We start from the raw sequence: 18,382 nt of genomic DNA on the forward strand, positions 1-18,382 counted from the left end.
TACTCTATACTGGCACAATATGTTCATAACATTTTTCTATAAGCAAGTAAGTATGTGGCATTTTGTTCAGTAGAGTAGAATATGACCTGAGGGGGGTCACTTTGACACAGTTAGCCAAGGAGAGATTACTTTGGCACAGTTAGCCAAGGAGAGATCACTTTGTTACAGTTGGCCAGAGAGGGGTCATTTTGACACAGGACACAGCTGGCCAGAGAGGGGTCACTTTGACACAGCTGGCCAGAGAGGGGTCTCTTTGACACAGCTGGCCAGAGAGGGGTCACTTTGACACAGCTGGCCAGAGAGGGGTCTCTTTGACACAGCTGGCCAGAGAGGGGTCTCTTTGACACAGCTGGCCAGAGAGGGGTCTCTTTGACACAGCTGGCCAGAGAGGGGTCTCTTTGACACAGCTGTCCAGAGAGGGGTCACTTTGACACAGCTGGCCAGAGAGGGGTCACTTTGACACAGCTGGCCAGAGAGGGGTCACTTTGACACAGCTGGCCAGAGAGGGGTCACTTTGACACAGCTGGCCAGAGAGGGGTCACTTTGACACAGCTGGCCAGTGAGGGGTCACTTTGACACAGCTGGCCAGTGAGGGGTCACTTTGACACAGCTGGCCAGTGAGGGGTCACTTTGACACAATTGAGCAGAGATGGGTCACTTTGATGTAGTTGGCCACTGTAATAGCAATGCATGATCAATTTGACACAGTTGGCCAGAAAGGGATCACTTTGATGTAGTTGGCCAGAGACGGATCACTTTGATGTAGTTGGCCAGAGGCGGATCAGTTTGACACAGCTAACCAGAGAGGGGTCCCTTTGACACAGCTGGCCAGAGAAGGGTCACTTTGATACAGCTGGCCAGAGAAGGGTAACTTTGACACAGCTGGCCAGAGAGGGGTCACTTTGACACAGCTGGCCAGAGAGGGGTCACTTTGACACAGCTGGCCAGAGAGGGGTCACTTTGACACAGCTGGTCAGTGAGGGGTCACTTTGATGTAGTTGGCCATTGTACTAGCAATGCATGATCAATTTGACACAGTTGGCCAGAAAGGGATCACTTTGATGTAGTTGGCCAGAGACGGATCACTTTGATGTAGTTGGCCAGAGAGGGATCACTTTGACGTAGTTGGCCAGAGACGGATCACTTTGACACAGCTGGCCAGAGAGGGGGTCACTTTGACACAATTGAGCAGAGATGGGTCACTTTGGTGTAGTTGGCCATTGTAATAGCAATGCATGATCAATTTGACACAGTTGGCCAGAAAGGGATCACTTTGATGTAGTTGGCCAGAGACGGGTCACTTTGACACAGCTGGCCAGAGAGGGGCCACTTTGACACAGCTGGCCAGAGAGGGGCCACTTTGACACAGCTGGCCAGAGAGGGGCCACTTTGACACAGCTGGCCAGAGAGCGATCACTTAGACACAATTCACCAGAGATGAGTCACTTTGATGCAGCTGGCCATCTGGAGCATGCATTGTAATAGATGCAAACTGAAAATCCTTGCTTTTATGCAAAGGTTTGTTAGAAATATAGTGTATATGGAATAATGGTGTACAGCAGTGTGCAAAGGGGTTAATTCAGAATTTTCAGTGAATTCTGAATCACATTAATTTATGTCTTATACGTCTGCCTGGAGCACTTGTACAGTATATGTTTAGCAGAGAATATACTGTAGTTTTAATCTAAAACATAAAATGGAAGAGCGAACTCATAACAGACCTCAAATGAAAGTATGAGATATGGAATCTGATCTTCCTCTCACGTTGTGGCATGGCTGAGATTGCAAGAAACTACGTTACCATGGCAACCGTGTTGAAGAGGACACCGGCGAAAGTCGGCAGCTCGTTAAGGATACGCAGGTAGCGAAGTTTGGCCTGAATGATGGATGCCTACGGCAATACAAAGGTAGACTTAGATGTCTCTGTGTCGAAGGAGTTTTTGCACAGTGTATGTGGATATAGAAGGTCAGACAGATCTCTCTTACCTTGTTGCCAGATAACTGGTTTTGGTGGATCTTGAGGTGTTGCGCTAATGCTTTACGTAAGGTTTTTTCCTTGTAGTTCTGCAGAAGGGATTGTGGAAGAAAAGGATCCAAGCCCCACTCTTTCCTAGAAAGACAATTTGAAATGGAAAGGAAACTAATGAGAAGAAGTCAACCCAAAACCTAAAACTATGTATGAGTCTTGTCATTTTCTTTCTTCGGAAATATCTTTGGAGAGAATAATGTGCAAGTACAAGGGTTCTGGTACTGATAAATACGGGTCCCTCTATTACTTGGCCATTACTTGGCCTTTTCCCATATTCATGGAGAGTTCTGGATTTGGCAAAACATATTATGCTCTAGGGGTATCTATACCCATTGGGGATTTGGGAATCAAATGGTTGGTGTCTGATCTCTAAATAATTCAAAGTGACTCTGTCACTACACAATACATTCATGTTAACTTGAAGTTTCATTGCCACATTTGGTACTCTTGTTGCATTTCTGTGGCCCTCAGTAGTGTAAAGATTAAAAGAAAATTCTTCTCAAGCTTTTCTCCAGTTCTGCTTTTTTTGTAGCTAAATACTTAGTTTGTCATGACTCCTTTCTCTTGGATTCAATAATGTCAATAATTTCAGTTGCAATTACTTACTTTCAAGTTCCAAAATTGCATCATAATTTTCTGGAATCACTAGGTTTGGCCCTCAGTAGACAAAATGTGCTGCTGCCAGGAGCATGCCTAGAATAATTCCTGCCTGAGGGGTCCTTTTTTTACCCAGACTCAAAAAAAATCAAAAGAAGGTACAACCTCCAGCTGGTGTCCCTATTAACATCACAATCCACCAAACAAGAAGCAAAAACATTTCCACTTTTTGTTTGGGTTGCCAAGTTAATGGGGACACCAGCTGGAGGCTGTGTCAGCTTTTGAATGATCCTGCTATATTATGGACCATGGATGTTCCAGATACAACCTAATTTTTTCTGCTCTCCCTTTGGTTGGCACAGCAACGAAAGATGCCATGGCCTGGTCGCCAAAGCCCCAGCAGTCAATGAGGCTGTGAAATTGGTTGCTAGGATGCTGGTGGCTGGATTGAATACCATCATTGGTTGATAGGGCACAGGCACCTGCACCCTACCGTGTCACTGGTTGTTATGGTGCAGATGGCCAAGCTCCCAGTGTCCTAGCACCAAACTGTTGGTGCTATATAAATCCTGTATTATAATATTAGTTATGTGACCCTCTTAAGGATTTAGTCTTCACAACTTGGTCCCAGGTTTATCTGGGTTTGACATGTCTTCTGTGTGTCACTAAGTGTATGAGTACTGCGCCCCACCACACACTGATGTTTTTCTCACCAGCTCATAAGTTACTACAGGATGTATGAGTCGGCATGATGAACCACAGTGGGCAGCAGGGGTAGTGGATATTCAACCTACCCAAAGGGTCAAATAGCTACTGCAACTGGGGAGAATCAGGAGGAGTGGCATTTTAATTTTTGAGCTACAAGAAAAGTAATTACACTCTTCTTTTAGAAAGCTTGCATTGCATTCAAATCACCCTGCATTGACACAGCTGCTTCCTCCTTCCTGGCACTGATATCAGCCAAGTTCCTCCCAGGTGGTGGAGTATCCCCAGGTGGTTTGTTGAGCTAGCATCTCAAACCTCAGAGCAGAGGTCTTGACTCATGGGATGGGGTGGAAGAAATCGGGTGCCAGTTACTTTAGAACATTTTAAAGGGTTTTTTTAGAACTCAAGGAGAGGGTTAGGAAACAAAATCCCCAAAAAGTGACAAAAATACAACTCCAGACTTTTCTGCTAGTAAGAGTCAGTTCAGGCTATGGACCTTTAGGCCCAGCCAGGACTGTGGAGCAGCTGCAAACGCCCCAATACCTTCTGGAGCAAGTAGACAGGACTGCTCTTCAATGTCTACTGGCAACAGATTTTTCCCAGCTCTGTAGGACACTGTTCAAGCAGGTCATTGTTTCCCAGATGCTCCAGTAAGGCTGAACCACCTTGTCTAGGCCCCAGGACCAGGCTTCTCTTCTAGCAAAGGACCATTCCAGGCAGCAGGCCTGGGTGACACCAACCTCCAACACAGGCAACAGCCCCGGAGACAAGGACCTTTTTGAAAGGTCAACCATAATATTGATATTCTTACATATCATACACCACTAGGAATAAATCTGCTAGTGGCTGTGTAGGCAGGTCTTAGGCCCAAGGTAACCAGTCAGGGAAAGACTACATATTAGTATTTGATTACATACTTGTCTTGTACTTATATGGAATATATAGCAGGGGTCTCTAAACTAAGGCCCTTCGGTTGTTCAGGAACTACTATTCCTGCTGCATATGGGGGTAGCCACCCCCACTCAGACGAGTTGATTCTCTCCGACAAGGAGAAGAGGAGGAACCCTATTTATTTAACTATTTAACTATTTATTTGCCTCTCCAGCCACCTTCTATGCACAGCCAATAGAGCACAATCAATATTCATGCTGAGATTTGCTTTACCCAGCCCTCAATGTTCCAGAAGCATCTAGAAGGCAAGGGAGAACAATCAAGTCTGCAGTCTGTGAGACTCAGAGCAGCCAAAAGCAATCAACAACTGCTCCACAGAGGAGCTAAAAAGACGTAAATTTGCCCTAGCTTCCTAGCAACCCAAATAGACGGGTGCTACATCCTAATAGACAAGGCATGGTGACAAGGTATCTTTAAACACTTCCCGCCGGGAGGGCGTACATGGAAGTCCTCCCGTTTCAGTGGTTATACCAGGATGATGCCTGCACCTACAGGCATCAGCCTGGTATCATTCTCTTCAGTCGGCGATTCCCTTCACCGTAAGAACAATCATGGCGGCGGTTAAGGCGGTTGAGCATTCTTACAGGTGGCGGGAGGGAACGCCCCCTCCTCCCCCACCCTTTGGTGCTTCTCCGGGCTCGCCCATGCGATCAGCGAGCCAGAGAAGGAATCTGTATGGAAGTTGACCATACAGATTTCCGGGGAACATATGGTTCCCGGTCATCTCTACGACTCTCGGAGGTCCGTGCGCGACGTTATGACATCACGCCAGGCCTGACAGGTGAAAATACTGCCATATACCCAGCTGGAAAGCCGAGATTATCCAGGTTTTTTGATATCAGGCTTTCCAGTCTGGAGGAGAATCTTACTGACCCCACATCTTTCCATAAAGAGGACCTGTCACGCACTATTCCTATTACAAGGGATGTTTACATTCCTTGTAATAGGAATAAAAGTGATTAAAAAAAAAATATTTTTTTAAAGTGAAAGTGTAAAAATCAAAAAAAGATTTTTACAATTTTAAAGCACCTGCTCGCAAGCAGAAGCGAACGCATACGTACATCGCGCCCACATATGTAATCGGCTTTCAAATCACACATGTGAGGTATCGCCATGAACGTTAGAACGAGAGCAATAATTCTATACCAAGACCCCATCTGTAACTCTAAACTGGTAACCTGTAAAAAAATTTAGAGATTTTTGAGTACTGAAGCTTGGCGACATTCCACGAGCGAGCGCAACTTTCAAGCATGACATGTTAGGTATCGTTTTACTTGGAGTAAGATCATCTTTCACCTTATACAAAAAAAAGTGGACTAACTTTAGCGTTTTTTTTTATTCCAAAAACAAACAAAAAAAATAAAAAAATTCCTGTGAAAATACAGTGTGGCATAAAAAGTAGCAACAACCGTGACACTACCTGCCTAAAGTTTGCATGTTCTCCCTCTGCCTACGTGGGTTTCCTCCAGGTACTCCGGTTTCCTCCCACCCTCCAAAGACATGCTGGTAGGTTAATTGGTTTCTGTCCAACATTAGCCCCAATATATAAATGTGAGTTGGGGACCTTGGATTGTGGGCTCCTTGAGGGTAGGAACTGATGTGAGTGTGCGATGGATGTGGAGTGCTGCGTAAATTGATGGCACTACATGGGTACCTTAAATATATAATAGATGAGCATCTTAATGAGACACAATGTACAGGGATAGGGACAATTGTAGACGCTCACTCAGGTTGAACTGGATGGACTGGTGTCTTTATCCATCCTTACTATGTAACCGCCATTTTATTCCCTAGGGTCTCTGCTAAAAAAAAAACAAAAAAAAACATATGTAATGTTTGGTGGTTCTGAGTAATTTTCTACCAAAAAAATTATGATTTTTACTACATGTGGGAGCGATGTGCCAGAATTGGCACCGGATGGGAAGTGGTTGAGGATTCATGCTGTATTGCGACAATTTCATGCATAAGCCAGGCTACCATCCAGTGAAGGTGTGACAGTGAATATAGTAGAAGAACTGCATAATTATATTGTCCTTACTCGACTCCTCGTAGTGAAATCTTCTGACCTGGATGAGAGGAGCTGACACTGATGTATATATGCAGAGCACACAGGCCCAGGAGCAATTCTGGCTTCAGTTCTGACCCCAGCCTCTCTCTTATCACATCATTACGGCTCTAAGAAAACATAAGAATGAATGCATTAAGCGCCTTTTTTTTTTTTACTGGTTAAATACATACCTTATTTTAGGCAATGCATGTAGATCATAGCTGATGGGAGGGGAGGGGGGGGGGCAACAGGGTGCTGTACATAGCTTCCTGAAATCAGCACCCTGCCTCTCAAAAGTCTTCAGCCCTGATGTAAGCAGTGGGCTGGCTTTTGGGAGGAGTTATGCAAATATCAAAATGCCTGGATGGGTGGGTATCAGTTTGGAGCAAGGGGATGTTTCTGGGCAGACCACCCTAGGTGATGCCCACATGCTGAGCATCCATATTCTAGATTTGGAAAGAAAGAGCAGACTATATTGAGCTTATGTAACAGGAATACAAGTTATACATTCAATCTTTTGACTATAATATTTCCTTATTAGGGCCCTTATGAAGGGACATTATTTTATGTATAACTGTAAAATTAATTGATTCAAATGATTGATGTTAGAATATTTCAACATCTTGGTGACATTCACGATATACTAAAGTGCAATTCCTTTCTCTGGGGCCCTTCTGCCAGACAGTGGAGGCAGAACCCAGCTGGCACTATTCATGGGAGCTGGGGTAAAGCCAAGGATTGACCACTTCTGGGTGGATGGGGGGGGGGGGGTGATAGAACTATAAAGAACAATGTCATCATAATAAAAATAATTTATTGCATATCTGTTTTTATGTTACCTGAATGTACAGATACTCAAATGCAGCAGGATCAGAATGCAGAATGTCGGCCGGGTCTTTAGGGAAAAAACAGATTCGAAACAAGCATTTCATACCCTGATAGTGAGTTCGATGCACAACCTAAGAGGGGGAAAAGCAGAATTATACTTGTATGTTGTAAAAAGGCTTTAATCATACACAGAACAATACCATTATATAATATATACTCCTTCACTCCGTACAACACCCACCCCTGACCTCTACACTCTGTACATTACCCACTCCTGACCTCTACACTCTGTACATTACCTATTCCTGACCCCTGCACCCTGTACATTACCCACTCCTGGCCCTTGCACTCTATGCTCTATTCCTCCCACTAACACCAATGATGGAGCACTATTCTTTCCACTGATACCAATGATGGGGCATTGTTTTCTCCCATTAACATTTGGGCATTTTCTACTCCCACTGGCCAAAATCCGGCCCCCTGAAAGTCTGAAGGACAGTAAACTGGCCCTTTATTTAGAAAGTTTGGCAGACCCTGCTATAGATAGTGCCAATGATGGGGCAGTATTCCTCCCACTGATACAAATGATGGGGCACTATTCCTTTCACTGATACCAATGATAAGGCACTATACTTCCCACTGATACCAATGATGGGGCACTATTCCTCCCACTGATACCAATGATGGGGCACTATTCCTCCCATTGACACCAGTGATGGGGCACTATTTCTCCCACTAACACTAATGATGGGACACTATTCTCCCCCACTGACACCAATGATGGGGCACTATTTCTCCCACTAACACTAATGATGAGGCACTATTCCTCCGACTGACAAAAATGACGGGACACTATTCCCCCCGCTGACACCAATGATGGGGCACTATTCCCCCACTGATACCAATGATGAGGCACTATTCCTCCCACTGATACCAATGATGGGGCACTATTTCCCCCACTGATACCAATGATGGGGCACTATTCCTCCCATTGACACCAATGATGAGGCACTATTCCTCTCATTGACACCAATGATGGGGTACTATTCCCCCCCCCCACTGACACAAATGACGGGACACTATTCCCCCCCACTGACACCAATGATGGGGCACTATTTCTCCACTAACACTAATGATGGGGCACTATTCCTCCCACTGACACAAATGATGGGACACTATTCCCCCCCCCCCCCACTGATACCAATGATGAGGCACTATTCCTCCCACTGATAACAATGATGGGGCACTATTCCTCCCATTGACACCAATGATGGGGTACTATTCCCCCCCCCCCACTGGCACAAATGACGGGACACTATTCCCTCCCACTGACACCAATGATGGGGCACTATTTCTCCCACTAACACTAATGATGGGGCACTATTGCTCCCACTGACACAAATGACGAGACACTATTCCCTCCCACTGATACCAATGATGAGGCACTATTCCTTCCACTGAAACCAATGATGGGGCACTATTCCTCCCACTGATACCAATTATGGGGCACTGTTCCTCCCTCTGACACCAATGATGGGGCACTATTCCCCCCAATGATGAGGCACTATTACTCCTACAGATACCAATGATGGGGCACTATTCCTCCCACTGATACCAATGATGGGGCACTATTCCTCCCACTAACACCATTGATGGGGCACTATTCCTCCCACTGATACCAATGATGGGGCATTGTTTTCTCCCATTAACATTTGGGCATTTCCTACTCCCACTGGCCACAATCCGGCCCCCTGAAAGTCTGAAGGACAGTAAATGTATTTATTAATTTAGGCCCTTTATTTAGAAAGTTTGGCAGACCCTGCTATATATAGTGCTATACTCTTATCAATGATGGGGCACTATTCCTCCCACTGATACAAATGATGGGGCACTATTCCTCCCACTGATATCAATGATGGGGCACTATTCCTCCCATTGACACCAATGATGGGGTACTATTTCTCCCACTAACACTAATGATGTGACACTATCCCCCCTCCCCCCCACTGACACAAATGACTGGACACTATTCCCCCACTGACACCAATGATGGGGCACTATTTCTCCCACTAACACTAATGATGGGGCACTATTCCTCCCACTGACACAAATGACGGGACACTATTCCCCCCCCCCACTGATACCAATGATGAGGCACTATTCCTCCCACTGATACCAATGATGGGGCACTATTCCTCCCATTGACACCAATGATGGGGTACTATTCCCCCCCCCCCACTGGCACAAATGACGGGACACTATTCCCTCCCACTGACACCAATGATGGGGCACTATTTCTCCCACTAACACTAATGATGGGGCACTATTCCTCCCACTGACACAAATGACGAGACACTATTCCCTCCCACTGATACCAATGATGAGGCACTATTCCTTCCACTGAAACCAATGATGGGGCACTATTCCTCCCACTGATACCAATTATGGGGCACTGTTCCTCCCTCTGACACCAATGATGGGGCACTATTCCCCCCAATGATGAGGCACTATTACTCCTACAGATACCAATGATGGGGCACTATTCCTCCCACTGATACCAATGATATGGGGCACTATTCCTCCCACTGATACCAATGATGGGGCACTATTCCTCCCACTAACACCATTGATGGGGCACTATTCCTCCCACTAATACCAATGATGGGGCATTGTTTTCTCCCATTAACATTTGGGCATTTCCTACTCCCACTGGCCACAATCCGGCCCCCTGAAAGTCTGAAGGACAGTAAATTTATTTATTAATTTAGGCCCTTTATTTAGAAAGTTTGGCAGACCCTGCTATATATAGTGCTGTACTCTTATCAATGATGGGGCACTATTCCTCCCACTGATACAAATGATGGGGCACTATTCCTCCCACTGATATCAATGATGGGGCACTATTCCTCCCATTGACACCAATGATGGGGTACTATTTCTCCCACTAACACTAATGATGTGACACTATCCCCCCCCCCACTGACACAAATGACGGGACACTATTCCCCCACTGACACCAATGATGGGGCACTATTTCTCCCACTAACACTAATGATGGGGCACTATTCCTCTCACTGACACCACTGATGGGGCACTATTCCCCCCACTGATACCAATGATGAGGCACTATTCCTCCCACTGATACAAATGATGTGGCACTATTCCTCCCACTGATACCAATGATGAGGCACTATTCCTCCCACTGACACCAACAGAGGCGGCTCTAGGCTTTGTGAGGCCTTAGGCAAAACTTAGACATGAGGCCCCACTGATGCCCTTGAACTATGCTGCAGGCCTTCCCAGATTGAGATGCTTGTGTGGTGGATGGGAAAAGTGACGTGCGTGGACACAACATCACTCCTCATTGGCTGGCAGGCAGAACATCAGGAGTCTTAGGTTACAAGAGAGGTGAGTGTAACAGGGCTCTTAACGTTGCCTGCACACAGTGGCATTGCTGCAGATCAGATGTTTGGCGCACTTAAGTGAGACAAGGCTCTGAGCACAGCAGTGTTAAGGTCCCCTGTCAATCAAAACTAGGGTAATGTGTGTCGCACTACCCCTGAAGGAGCAGCTTGGTAATTTTGGGTTCCCTGTTCTGCGCCTCAACTCCAAGAACACCCTCAGCCCCTCTGACACACCTGGTTGATTGAATCACTACAAACACACATAGCATATAGTACCTTTCACCTTACTGTAGGATATAGACAATAAACAATTACACACGTGCTTAGTGGTAGACACTATTTGTCTAGAATTAGGAACTTGCATAAATGACAAAAAGCAGAGTAGAACTGCCCTCAGGTAATAAAGGTAAACAAATATATCTATAAAAGCAGCTCTATATCAATAGCAGAAAAATCAATACGAGAATAGGTAAATCAATATTTAGCAACACAACTGTAACCTAAACATGTCTAAAGGAATAGCAGTTTCCTAGTGGTTTTCGAGTGCACTCAAAAAAAATGAGCCTGCGCAGGGCCGCTGCAAGGATTTTTGTTTACTTATCCCTGGTCCAAGAAGTGATATCATACAGGGGAGGGCTGGCAGCCTGTCCAGTCAAGTGGCCCATTGAACCACTGAATCTTCTCATCCATGCCCACCTGGTTTTTCAATACAGCCTCATCAGTGCACATCAAGGCAGCCTCACCAGTGTCCATAAATGCAGGCTCACCAGAGTGGTAGATTCCTCTGCCCTGCTCAGGAGCTTGAGCGTGGACTACAACTCCTGAAATAAAACAGCGGCCGGCTGGGCCGTGGGCCCAACTTCCTACAGAAGAAAAAAAAGCAGCGGGCAGCGGCTGCCAGTTGTTTTTAACATAGGTTAGAGTGGCCTAGGGGGCAATTGTAACTCTGCCCCCCGGCCCAGCCCCTGACATCATACATGACACTTCCCAGTCTGTGTACAGGAGGGTGGCTGAGTGGACGAAGGTCTGCTGAGCTACCGCTGCCCTTCCCAGTGCCACCCAGCATGACAGCACCGAGCCCACAAGTGGGACAGTGGTGCTCGGTAAACGTGATGAAGAGGGTTGCACATCGTGGCAATGTTGGAAGTGATAGGTGGCTTCATAGCTACTTGTAACACTTCCACATGAAAGGTGACAGTCAGCTTTACTAAAGTACACACACTCCCAGCTCCTATAGGGGCTGGGAGTCTGTAAAAAAAAAAAAACACATTCAGCACTGTAAAAATCAGAATTCCCTAGCAATTAGCTGGGGATTAGGATTTTACTGCCCCCCTATCCTGGCGCCCTGAGGTGGCCGCTTAAGCTGCCATATGGTAGTGCTGGCCATAGCCCTGGGGCCATTACAGTTATAGGGCAGTCTTTAGGCTCGGTTCACACCAGTGTGCTGTGCAACCTCACATGTGATTCGCACCACACTACAGTGCAAATCACATGTGAAGTCTGTGCTATGCGATTTCTGCCATACAGATAGTATGGCTGAATTTGCATCACATTTGGACCCAGGTCATGCAGGACCCTTTTTTGGTCTGCACCAGAATCGGATCGCATGGGTGTTCATGTCTGAATTTACAGTTTGTACAGCAATATGTGAACTGACCTGGGGGTGTCATTAACTTTGTATTGACACTCCCAGCTTTTTGTATAAGGCAGTGTGAACCGCCTGCGAGTCAGGTGCGATGTGGGAACCCGCAGTGGATTTGCAGGGTTTTCGCATTGCACCAATGTGAACCAAGCCTAAGTGCACACTGCAGCGATGTGGGAACCCTGGAAAAAAAACTCCGGGTTCCAACATCGCATGTCTCCCAGTGGCAGTTCACACTGCCCTATGCGAACTGCTGGGAGTATCAGTTAAAAGTTAATGACACCCCCAGATCAGTTTGCATATCACAGTGCAAACTGCAAATTCAGACAGGAATTGAATCGTATGGGTGTGAACACCCATGCGTTCCTATTCTGCTGCAGACCAAAAAATGGTCCTGTGTGAGTTTGGTCCGAATGCAATGCGAATTCAGCCATACTATCTGTATGGCTGAAATCGCATTGCACAGAGATTGCATGTGAGTTTAACTGCAGTGTGGTACAAATCACATCTGATGTTGAAAATTGCTGCACTGTGAACCAGCACTAAGTCTTAAATCTTTATCTCTAATTGCTGGTGCACATTGCAGCTGTGAATAGGGCCTGCGGGACAAAAAATAACAGGGTGGGCAGTTTCTATGGATGGCAGTAGATTATGGCCGACCGGCCCTCTTACCAGACCCAGGGATACAGCAACAATAGTTCCTCCGATCAGAAATTAGCTCATTCTGGGTTGCCTGTGACGACTCTGCTGGATAGTGCCCAGATCTGTATTCTGAAAATAACTTCATGGCTTTCTTCAGAAGGGATGGTGCTGACTGTGCAGCTTTCTCCCTGGTGGTGCAGTGCAGTGGGATTCTCTCTCTCTGATGGAGTCATGGGTGCACTTCCCCAAAGGCTCTCCTGGGTTCCTGGCTCTCTCCCTCCTCTTCAGCTGGGCATGCTGGGGGCTGCAGTTTATCCCCTTAGTACTGCATGTCCAGCCCTCGGGACTACATTTCCCACAATCCTCCTCTCTGCTTCATTTTAGTATTTTTTTGTCCAATAAGAAGGGAAGAAAAAACTAGAACAGTGTTGAGAGGAAGAGAGGGGGGGGGGGAGAGAAGAGCCCGCAGCAGCTTCTCTCTCTCTCTACACAGACAAGATCGCTCCGATCTTCTGCTGCTCTGCTCTCTCCTCTGACAGGAGGAAGGAGGGGAATGGGCAGGGAGCACAGAGAGAGAGACATCCAGTCTTTTAGCGGCGGCTCGAGCAGGGGGGACGAAGCAGGTCTCCTTCTCGGACCCGCTCCTGTCATTTGCCAGCGGCAGCCGGTGGGGAGAGCAAGCGGAATGGGGATCCGCGGCACCCGCTTACACATCAGGCAAATTCGGCGATTGTGGGGCCCCTCTGATCGCGAGGCCTAAGGCGATCGCCTAATTTGCCTAATTGGAGAGCCGCCTCTGGACACCAATGATGGGGTATTGTTTTCTTCCATTAACATTTGGCCATTTTCTACTCCCACTGGTCCCAATCCGGCCCCCCTGAAAGTCTGGCCCTTTATTTCGAAAGTTTGGAGGACCCTGCTATAGATAGTGCTGTACTCTTGGTGGACCTCTGAACTTGTTTGAAAATATGATTATAAAGGGTAAATTCTCTAGCACAGCCTCCTCCCTCCTTCCAGATCACAGTCCTCCCTACTTTTAGGAGTATACAATTATTGCCTGTTCTGGCCCAGCTCCTACACCCTGAGCCAGCTGGGGCTGCCAACATCACATCCAAGATGGTGGTGCCCTCCAGCAGTCTCTGGGCTTATGAATGGCATTTACAGGTAATAGCATGGGAGGAATGTAGTTGGAATGTTATTATAGTTATTTTTTGCAATAATGCGGACCATTCCAATATTCTGATAATATTTGGCTTTTAGAAATTTCAGGCCAGAGATTGATGTGCGTTTGTAATCTGCAGCCATGAAGTGGCCCCATGTGACCCCCTTCATCTGGCGGAAGGAGCTGTTCAGAAACAATAAGTCCCACGTGGTCAGCATATTGATTAAGCATCAGACAGTGATAGTCAAGTCAGCACACTCGGTGGGTTGCCGGTTCTTTGATGGCTTTCCAAGTTCTTTGTAAGAGACAGAAGCTATGGGGGGAGACTGCTGTATAGGGGTCGGCACTTTTTGTTATTTTAATCATCAAAAGGCCTGTAGAATTATAAAAGGAATGCAGAAACCACATTTTATGCTGTGAATTATTTACCATTCACAAAAAAAAAATGTGGGCAGTAGGCACATGTGCCATGAAGATCAGAATTATATTCATACTGCAGTGACTTCTAGTGCAGTGCTAGGCATCAACAAAGTGACAGTTAGGGACTTGCAGACATACTACAAGAGATGGTGAGAACCTCTGGAGGTGGTCAGAGACCGCAGACATAATACAGGAGATGGTCAGAGACTGCAGACATGATACAAGAGATGGTCAGAGACTGCAGACATGATACAGGAGATGGTCAGAGACTGTAGACATGATACAGGAGATGGTCAGAGACTGTAGACATAATAGAAGAGATGGTCAGAGACTGCAGACATGATAGAAGAGATGGTCAGAGACTGCAGACATGATACAGGAGATGGTCAGAGACTGCAGACCTGATACAAGAGATGGTCAGAGACAACAGACATGATACAGGAGATGGTCAGAGAATGCAGACATGATACAGGAGATGGTCAGAGAATGCAGACATGATACAGGAGATGGTCAGAGACTGCAGACATGATACAAGAGATTGTCAGAGACTGCAGACATGATACAGGAGATGGTCAGAGACTGCAGACATGATACAGGAGATGGTCAGAGACTGTAGACATACTACCAGGAGATGGTCAGAAACTCTGGACATGATACAGGAGATGGTCAGAGACTGCAGACATAATACATGAGATTGCCAGAGAATGTAGACATACTACAGAAGATGGTCAGAGACCGCAGACATAATACAGAAAATAGTCAGAGACCGCATACATACTACAGGAGATGGTTAGAGAATGAACTGAGAGGAACACTGATGCATCGGGATCCTGTTATGAGGCACCTGATGTAAGGGGACATCCAAGGGCGGACTGACAACACATGGGGCCCCCGGGCAATAGGAGATTATGGGGCCCCCAGACAATCAGACATTATGGGGCCACACAGTATACACAAACACACACACACAGTATACAATCACACAGTATACACAGACATGTTTCTATTGGCTGAGAAGGTACTGGAGAGGTGGGGTAACTATAATCTAAGGATTTTTAGACCAAAAGGATGCCGGTAAGGGACATTTCAGAGACAGATGTAAAAAAACACAGATATTTACATACTTTCCCTGGTTTTACTGAGGCTGGCAACCCTTTTGGGGCCCCCTAGTGGCAGGCCCGAGTGGCCCAATGGTCAGTTCGCCTCTGGGGACATCTGATGTATGGGGGCGCTGTGATGGGGGCACCTGATGTAAGGGGACATCTGATGTATGGAGGTGCTGTGATGAGGACACCTGATGTATGGGGGTGCTGTGATGAGGACACCTGATGTAAAGGGGACACTGTAATGGGAATACCTGATGCAAGCCAGCAGGTACCCCACTGCATTACATTGCCCATGTGCCCATGATGCTATTAAGATGGCAATGTTTCAGACCTATCCATTGCAATGCAGAAACATACAATGCATCCCAGTGCCATTTAGCTTTTGCACTTTTGCTCTTCTTTACTGCATAAGTCAGTTTATTTGTCTGTTCTGTTCATCTTTATTCCCCTTTTGCCCTCTTTCCCAGTACTTACATGAGCCAGCGGTTGCTTGTCTTGCAGTAGTAGAAATTTCTGGCCCTGATCTGTTGCAGAATATTGTAGGACGAGGGAGAAATGATCACGATGGCGAAGAGAGATACGGTCTTGAAGGGTAACCATGACATCCTGTATATGAGAAATAGACTTAAAAGATATACACATACTAGTAAAAATAGTTTTATGAAAGCCATAGCATTCCTTTGTGACAAAACAAGAAAACTAGAGGTGACGAAGAACGGCAGTGCCAATAAGATGAACGAAGAGGCAGTTAGGTGCAAATAATTATCTTTTATTATCAATTAAAAGCCAACATGTTTTGGGGGGTAATGAAATCCCCCTTCTTCAGGGCCTGGATGTGCAGCAGAGTGGCTGACTTGGCAGTGAAAATGACAGCTGCTACACCAGACGTTCATTGCATTTCTGGTAATAAAGTCTTATTAATCAGACATGTGCGATTTGTTCCGTTACAAATTTCAGAATACATTTTCGTTATTCTCTTCTATTCTATCCTATAAAACAGCCTAAGTAGAAATCATCATCTTATTTCACTTTTTTACCTTACTGTATTTATTGCAATATGTTTTCATTTCTACTTCAAATAAATTTTTGAGTTTGAACTCATTTTCAAATTCTAATCCTTTTTTAAATTCAAATTCAGCTAATTGGTTTTGTTATAATTTATTTTGTAACTATTCATTGAAATTCCTACTATTGTGATTCGAAAATACAGCTTCATCCGAATCTCCAAATAACAAAAAATTACATCTGAATTTCAATTTGTAACTAAAAAGAATCGCACATGTCTATACATATTTGTTTCATTCAGATGTCTGAAATAACGTAACGACATAACGAATGATCCAAATTGATTAAAATCCATTTAGTTATTTTTTTATTTTCCATGAACTTTTTTCTTTATTATAAGAAATGCACTACATATGAAATGGAAACATTTTTCTATAAATACAATAAGATATAAAAGTGAAATAAGATGATGATTCCTACTTATTGTGTTTCGGTTGGATGGAGGTGGATCCATCGGAATCTCCGAATCATAACCAAAATAATATAATTAATCATAATCCGAAATTCATTTCATTCCATTCTTCATGTTACGATTCAGGGATTCTGATGGACTCACCTCCATCCAACCCAAACAGAAATTACAAATTACATCTGAATTTCAATTTGTAACTAAAAAGAATCGCACATGTCTATACATATTTGTTTCATTCAGATGTCTGAAATAACGTAACGACATAACGAATGATCCAAATTGATTAAAATCCATTTAGTTATTTTTTTATTTTCCATGAACTTTTTTCTTTATTATAAGAAATGCACTACATATGAAATGGAAACATTTTTCTATAAATACAATAAGATATAAAAGTGAAATAAGATGATGATTCCTACTTATTGTGTTTCGGTTGGATGGAGGTGGATCCATCGGAATCTCCGAATCATAACCAAAATAATATAATTAATCATAATCCGAAATTCATTTCATTCCATTCTTCATGTTACTATTCAGGGATTCTGATGGACTCACCTCCATCCAACCCAAACAGAATGCATAAGTAATCTGAAATAATGAATTAACACATAAAACCAATATAGCCAATCTTCCGAAATAACTTCTGAAATACGTATTAACTCGGAATAACGAATATACCAAATGTATCCAAATATACAAAACTATTCCTTGTAGATTTCTGGAATCATACTAACAACGAATATGAAGAAAAAAATTATTAACTTAATGGACTAAGCTGAAAGGAAACAAAACTATTTTTTTCCGTTGTGCACGTCTTATGTAATAAAATGTTAAAGCACAGCATCTTTATTGATTTAATCTAGGAAGGAAAAGAACCTGGGGGTCCTAGTAGATGATAGGCTCAGCAATGGCATGCAATGCCAAGCTGCTGCTAACAAAGCAAACAGAATACTGGCATGCATTAAAAAGGGGATCAACTTCAGAGATAAAACGATAATTCTCCCGCTCTACAAGACTCTGGTCCGGCCGCACCTGGAGTATGCTGTCCAGTTCTGGGCACCAGTCCTCAGGAAGGATGTACTGGAAACGGAGTGAGTACAAAGAAGGGCAACAAAACGAATAATGGGTCTGGAAGATATTAGTTATGAGGAAAGGTTGCGAGCACTGAACTTATTCTCTCTGGAGAAGAGACGCTTGAGAGGGGATATGATTTCAATTTACGAATACCCTACTGATGACCCCACAATAGGGAGAATACTTTTTCGCAGAAAGGAGTTTAACAAGACACGTAGCGACACATTAAAATTAGAAGAAATGAGGTTAAACCTTAAACTACATTGAGGGTTCTTTACTATACAAGTGGCAAGGATGT

The 18,382-nt window shown here is 44.8% G+C and overlaps 1 protein-coding gene across 1 annotated transcript in view; it reads right to left on the bottom strand.

Annotated features, from left to right (window-relative positions):
- FRMPD3 (FERM and PDZ domain containing 3) overlaps positions 1–18,382 on the bottom strand; it is a 241,210-nt gene that overhangs the window by 46,602 nt on the left and 176,226 nt on the right. The window contains exons 8-12 of the mRNA XM_077466653.1: positions 16,008–16,139; positions 7,169–7,288; positions 6,321–6,457; positions 1,987–2,110; positions 1,802–1,891 (exon numbers count right to left, since the gene is read on the bottom strand). Coding sequence (XP_077322779.1) covers positions 1,802–1,891; positions 1,987–2,110; positions 6,321–6,457; positions 7,169–7,288; positions 16,008–16,139 — 603 coding nt within the window. The remainder of the gene's footprint in view (positions 1–1,801; positions 1,892–1,986; positions 2,111–6,320; positions 6,458–7,168; positions 7,289–16,007; positions 16,140–18,382) is intronic.

Source organism: Lithobates pipiens, unplaced genomic scaffold (assembly GCF_037356315.1).
Source record: "Lithobates pipiens isolate NorthernLeopardFrog02 unplaced genomic scaffold, aLitPip1_a1.2 Scaffold_1, whole genome shotgun sequence".
NCBI classification, from domain to species: domain Eukaryota; kingdom Metazoa; phylum Chordata; class Amphibia; order Anura; family Ranidae; genus Lithobates; species Lithobates pipiens.